The 6,721-nt window shown below is 65.5% G+C and overlaps 1 protein-coding gene across 1 annotated transcript; it reads left to right on the top strand.

Annotated features, from left to right (window-relative positions):
- Positions 1 to 331: 331 nt before the first annotated feature.
- EMIHUDRAFT_247186 (hypothetical protein) lies at positions 332 to 3,060 on the top strand (the record flags this gene model as incomplete). Its single annotated transcript, XM_005765382.1, has 6 exons — positions 332 to 823; positions 1,181 to 1,492; positions 1,658 to 1,911; positions 2,060 to 2,375; positions 2,619 to 2,926; positions 3,036 to 3,060. The coding sequence occupies 6 exons, from the start codon at positions 332 to 334 to the stop codon at positions 3,058 to 3,060; spliced, it is 1,707 nt and encodes a 568-aa protein (XP_005765439.1).
- Positions 3,061 to 6,721: the final 3,661 nt, after the last annotated feature.

The following is a 6,721-nucleotide window of genomic DNA, read 5'->3' as shown; positions in this document are numbered from 1 at the left end:
GCCCACCTCGCCTTCACGCCCGCCACCGCGACCAAGGAGGTGGCCTCGGCGGCCCAGATGAAGCCCGTGCGGCTCGTTTGGGAGCCGCATGCCGTCCCTCTCTCGCCGGCGCTGCTCACCACGACCAAGCCTACGCCGAGGAACCCGTCGCGCCCGTCGCTCACGAGCTGGTGGCTCGCATCGACCGAGCCGTCCAGCTTTCTCACGCCCTGCCCACGATCAAATTCGAGACGACCAACATCCGACCACAAAAAAGGCCCGCGCGTGCTGCGCGGGCCGGCGAGCGACTAGCGAGCCAACCTGCTAGTGCACGAATAAAATCCGCCGCGCAATGTTCGACGACGGCCCTCGCGGCCGGCGAGTCGCGCTCGGCGGCGCCTCCCGTGGCGCGAGCGGCCGCTCGAAGCAGGCACTCCTTGAGGAAAGCCGCCGCAAGCGGGGCGAACGCGAGCGCGCAGTCGCGCCCAGCCGCGCTGCGCTCGTGCTCGGCCGCCACGCCCGCGGATCCATCTGCCGTGCCGCGGTGGCCACGCGGCTGTGCGAGGCTCTGTCTCGTGACGTCGCCCAGCAATCGTCCACCGCCCTAGAGCCCGCGGCAGCGCTGTCACTCGTGCGCCGCCTAACCTGGTTGAACCGCATCCGACCCTCGCTGGCGGACGCCGCGCTCGTCGAGGCTGTGGCCCGCACCCTCCTGGAGGGGCAGCGATGCGGCGAGCCCTTCCTCGCCGCCCGGTGCGTGTGCGATGGCGGCGGCCGCTGGGAGCGCACCGCCCCGCCTCTGGTCCCGCCTCTGCTCCGGGCTGCGGCCAGCCAGCACGCCTCGGTCCAGCTCCTGCGGCTGCTGCTCGACCCTCCTGCCGCAGCCCTGCCGCCTTGCTGCGCGACCCGCGCGGCGTCGGAGGCGCGTAGATTACTGGACAGGTGCGCGCCCGACTGCATGTCTGGGTTCGGGAAAGCGCTCGCTGAGAGCAGCGGCCGCGGCGGCGGCGGCGGCGGCGGCGGCGGCGGCGGCGGCGGCGGCGGCGGCAGCGCGGCCCCTCTGGTCGTGCTCGCCGGCCTCCTGCGCACGGCACTGCGCTGCGAGGGCCGCGGGGCAGCCGACCCCGTCGCCCCGCCCTCGGCTTGGTCCGCCCTCGCCCGCGCGGTGTGGCCGCCAGCCCTGTGCGCGCAGCCGCCGCAGGCTGCGGGCCGCGCGGCGCTGCGTGCGCTCTTTGCCGGCTGGAGCGAGGCGGCGCTGCGTGCGCTCACGCTCGCCGTTGCGGACGCGTTGCGCGGCTGGCAGGCGAGCGGGCTGCTCGCTGGCTCGGACTCGCGCCACGACAGCGCAGCGGTCCTGGTCGAGGCGGTGCGGCTGTGCGCGGCGGGGCGTGGTTGCGACTGGCGGCCGGATGGCTGGTGCGAGGGCGGGCCGCGGCTCTTGCCACCCTCTGAGCTTCAGCTGCTGCCGCGTGCGATGGCCGCGCGCCTCGTGGCGACGCTAAGCGCGCAGGGCGTGCCGGCGAGCGAGACGAACGCGTCGCTCGCCCTCGCTCGCGCGCGGTGGCAGCCCGCCGCCGCCGCGAAGGCGCTCGCCGAGGAGGCGGCCGCGGCAGCAGAGGCGACGTCGGAGGGCGGCGGCGCCGCTGCGCCGGGCAGTGTGTGCGGCATTTGCTTCGAGCCGCCCGCGCCGCCGGCGGAATTGCTGTCGCTGCGGTGCGGCCACGAGTTTTGCTCCGACTGCTGGGGCGGGCTGATGACGACGGCGCTGCAGTCGGGCGCAGGATGCATCCACACTCGGTGCCCGCAGCCCGACTGCCCCGTCCTCCTCCCGGCGGAGCTGTGGCAGCGGTGTCTGCCCGCCGGCACCGCCGCCGGCGCGTGGAGCATGCTGCACCTCCGCTCCTTCGTCGACGCAAACGCGCTGCTCTGCTGGTGCCCCTCCGCTAGCTGCTCGACTAATTAACACTAATTAACACGAATTAACACTAATTAACACTGATTAACGCTAATTAATAGGTGCCCCTCCGCGAGCTGCTCGACTAATTAACACTAATTAACACTGATTAACACTAATTAATAGGTGCCCCTCCGCGAGCTGCTCGACGGCGGCTGCCCTCGTCACCGAGTCAGCCGCCGATGTCGCGTGCTCGTGCGGCACTCGCTTCTGCGGCCTGTGCGGAGCGGAGCCGCACTGGCCCGCCGCGTGCGCCGAGCGGAGAGAGTGGCAGCAGCTGCTGCACCAGTCGCCCGACGCGCAGTTCCTGCTGCTGCACACGCGGCCCTGCCCCTCGTGCGGTGCGCGCACGCAGCGCGACAAGGGGTGCATGCACATCACTTGCACCAATTGCTCGGCCGAGTGGTGCTGGGCCTGCGGTCAGACGGGCAAGCGCGGACAGGTGCACCACGTCCACGCCTGCACCCGTGCGCCCGACGCGTCCTGGGCCTTCCAAAAGGAGCAGGCGCGCGTGCTCGACGGATCCTTCGCCGCCGCCTTCGACGCCGCCGCCTACCGCGCCGAGCTGGCCGAGCTGCTCGCGCCCTCGGGAGACACGCCGCCGCCGCCGCTGGCGGCGGCGGCGGGGCGGGGGCTTCCGGACGGCCTCCGCCCGACGCTGCGTTGCGCGATGGAGCTGCTACAGTGGGCGCACGTCTTCACGTACTTCAACGTGCACCGCGGCGCTTCGGCCTCCGCCGTCCCCCCACTGGTGCGCCTCGCGCTCGCGCAAGTCGAGAGGCACTCAGACGTCCTCCTCGCGCTCGCCGAGCCAGCCGTCGGCGGCGGCAGCGGCGATGAGGCGAGTGAAGCAAGCCCGTCTAGCGGCGTGGCCGACGGCGTTGTCGACGACGTCCCCGACCGCCTGAGCTGGCTCGTCACGTGCATGCTTTACCTGCGCTCAAACCTAAAGCAGGCGCCGCCAGCGGCACCGGGAGGCCCGAGCTCCTCTCGGTGAACAATGACAAATATTGCGAACGCCGCGCCCACGCGCCACGGCCCAGGGCAGGGCGTTTTGAGCTTCCTTTGGGTTTGGCACCAGAGAACAGTTTGTACGACACAGGCTTGTGTTTCAGTCTGTGTACTGAACTAGTGTGATGTGGCTCAGAGCTTGCCCACTCTGGTCTCTGGCACTCACTCACTCTCACGTCTCAGATTTGACATCAAAATGAGAACATTGTGAACGAAAGGAGGGTGGCCCACGCTGCACACATAGAGGTGAGAGCATATTAATTATATTTATTAGAGCCAGTTTTTGCCACTTCGGTTAGCTCTTATGGGTCCGATATCGAGACCCAAATATCTGACCCCGGAAATAGAGGCCATGAGAGCAGTTTTTGCCAATGCTTCGCCTTCGGGGTCTCTAATAAAGCCTGCGCCCGACGGGGCAATCCAAGCGCAGGCCCCGCACGCGGCCCTGCTGCCCTCCCGTCGGCTGAAATCGACCAGGCCCTCGCCGTGGGCCGAACGACGCACCGGCCGATTGTTTGAGCAATGGCCTGTGCTGCGGCCATCTCGGACGTTCAAGCGGCGCCAGCCAGCGGCTCGGCCGCGCATCCTTCACACACGCCGCCACGACCGGGATGAGAGGGCCCGGTGTCGAGCCCTGGTGCGAGCTTCATGTGAGGGGCGGCTGTGGCCACAGCAGGTCCACCAGATGGATCTCAAAAGCTTGCCGTCGGCGTGCTGTCGTGGCGGTGCCCGACACGCATTGAGAGGAGCCGAGAAAAGCAGCGGATGTGGGGCTTCCACGGCTGCCAAGTGGTGGTCCATGACCATTCTGAGCAGGGCTGTGCTTTGGTGGGGCTGTGCTTGAGCATGTGTGAACTGGGAGTGCGTGCCGGCGGTGTCTGTGGGTGAAACAGGCGTGTGTGAGGCTGCAAGAGCCGTGGTATGAGCCAGAGTGAGCTTCATCACCCAAAGTAAGGACGGTCTGGGACAGCCCAGGCTTGATCCTGATGGGCCTGGGCCAGGAGAGCGACAGAGAAGGCGAGCTGGCGAGCTGGGAAGCCGCTTCGTCGGCATGGGGTGTGCGTGTTCACACGAGAGAGAGATGCAAGTGCCAAAAAGCGTTGTTTGCGGCTATTGCTCAAATCTGTGGGAGAGAAGGCCTACATATTATGACTGCATCCATGCGCCTAATGCATGAGGGCTGTGGGTCGGGACATATCACGGTCGGTGGCGCCGATGATGACCTCCGGAAAGCCCTCACAATTGCTCGGCACAGGGCCTCCGGGAGTGCTCTCGAGCCCTACACCGGAGCATCACGAGCCGGTATGAGCTTGAAGACCCAAAACAAGTGCGGTCTGGGACAACTCAGGCTTGCTGCTGGTGGGCCTGGGCCAGGAGAGCGACAGAGAAGGCGAGGTGGTGAGCTGAGAGCAGGAAATAGCGCTTCGTGGCACTTGCTTTCCCGGCGACAAGGTCATACGCGGACTCTCCTGTCTCTCGGCTCACCACCTCGCCATCTCTGTTGCTCTCCAGGCCCAGGCCCATCCGTAGCAAGCCTGAGGTGTCTGAAACCACACTTATCTTGGGTCTTCAAGCCCACATTGGCTCGTGATGCCACGGAGAGGGCTCGAGATTGTCCCCGGTAGACCCCATCCGAGGCGATTGCGAGGGCTTTCCGGAGGTCATCATCGGCGCCAACGACCGCGATACGTCCCGTCCCGCAGCCCTCATGCACCAGAGTCATGGGTACAGTCATAATATGTAGGCCTTCTCTCCCACAGTTTTGAGCAATAGCCGCAAACAACGCTTTTTGGCACTTGCATCTCGTGTGAACACGCACACCGGCCATGCCGACGAAGCGGCTTCCCAGCTCGCCAGCTCGCCTTCTCTGTCGCTCTCCTGGCCCAGGCCCATCAGGATCAAGCCTGGGCTGTCCCAGACCGTCCTTACTTTGGGTGATGAAGCTCACTCTGGCTCATACCACGGCTCTTGCAGCCTCACACACGCCTGTTTCACCCACAGACACCGCCGGCACGCACTCCCAGTTCACACATGCTCAAGCACAGCCCCACCAAAGCACAGCCCTGCTCAGAATGGGCAAGGACCACCACTTGGCGACCCAGGTAGCCTCTGGCTCGCCACTGCACTCGGCTCCTCTGCAGCGGTCTCGGGCTCTCCCCACGACAGCACGCCGACGGCAGCTTTGACGTCCATCTGGTGAACCTGCTGTGGCCATAGCCGCCCCTCGCATGCAGCTCGCACCAGGGCTCGACACCGGGCCCTCTCATCCCGGTCGTGGCGGCGTGTGTGAAGGATGCGCGGCCGAGCCGCTGGCTGGCGCCGCTTGAACGTCCGCGGCGTCAAGATGGCGACCATCTGAGTGGCCGAGACTGGTCGCCACAACTGCACCTCTACGGACTGGCGGTGCGGGACAGAGATGCGGCTGTTGGCCGCCGTGACAGTTTGGGGCAGCACAGTCAACGATAGAGGGTGGGGTCGCTTGGGGGAGCGAGTGCGCGCCGGGTTTGCTTGGCCATGCGCACTGGGCCTCGCAGCTCGCACTTTGACTTGCCGTGGCGGTAGCGTTTCTGGTCAGGTTCTCTGGCCATGTTGTGTGTGTGGATGTCTTTACCTGATCTTACTTCAGAGAGTTTAGGAAGCGTCTATGAGCAAATGGCAAGTCGGAAACGTGGAACAGGTTCGTGGCGGGACGGCGCCCGCTTTTTGTCCTGAGCGCCCTCGACACATTCCTCTCTGAGCGGTTTGCTCACACACTTACACGCAAAAGCACACGCGGCGCAAGAGCCGCGGAGGACGGCGTCACCGGGAGGCACAAGAGCAGCTGAAGCGCGCTCCAAGGCCTGGTGGTGTGCCGTTTTTGTCGAGGCACGCCATCACGCCGCGAGCGTCGCACAGGGTGACAGTGCCGGTCCTACGCTCCAGCGAGGTCGGCGTCGTCTTGGCATTGAGTGTTGACGGCGTTGCGGCGACAGGTGGTAGCGGCTTGGTCGAGGCGCAAAGGCTCCATGGCCGACAGAAGCTGGGAGGCAGCTCTTTGCACCCGCACGGCACTCACATCGCTTCGTAGGTCCCTTCATGAGACACCGTGCGAATCAGCGCTCGGCAGGGCGATGATGCTCACCACTCCGTCAGCGTGGCGTGGTATCGCCCAGGTTATTGCGGTTGGGGGTGCAATAGAGGTAGAAGGATTCAGTCATGCAGCTACGGTTCGTGATGAGTGCGCCCTGGGCACCACGGGCAGCTACAAGCGCCGGCGTCTGAGCAGAACAATGCGGCGGAGGGAGAGGAGGAGCCTTCCTGCGAGTTGTGTCGGCGCGTGGCGCAGTGAGGCACGTCTGAGGCACGATTGGTATCACAGTGGATGCAGGAGCACTGCAAAATGCGGCCGAGGCGGCGTGCGAGGGGGGCGACGAACGGGGTGCGCGCACACACCTCGAAACGATCGTCCGCAACAAATAGGCGAGCTGCACACGCTCCTCCTCGTTGATCTCCCATCCCTCCCTTGGGTTGTCTGTTTTCTTTCTTTCTTTCTTTGATCTCCGCCCTGTCGTTTGCTTCTTTGTGCTTCTCTCGTTTCTTTTGTTCTTCGACTATGTGTAAATCAAGCTCGAAATAAATATCCAATAAATACAACAATAAATAGAGGAGCCCCGCCGGCCGTTCCGACTACGTGAGCGCCTCCCCGTAGACGACGTTTTTTGTGCGGAAGATTCCATCGGTGTCGCGGTCCACCGCAAAACGGATGTCTGCGGGCAAGCCGACACGCGATGCAGCCAC

Source organism: Emiliania huxleyi (assembly GCF_000372725.1).
Source record: "Emiliania huxleyi CCMP1516 unplaced genomic scaffold EMIHUscaffold_555, whole genome shotgun sequence".
Lineage (NCBI taxonomy): Eukaryota > Haptophyta > Isochrysidales > Noelaerhabdaceae > Emiliania > Emiliania huxleyi.
Note: the sequence above shows the minus strand (reverse complement) of the source record. Positions and strands in the feature narration are given on the sequence as shown.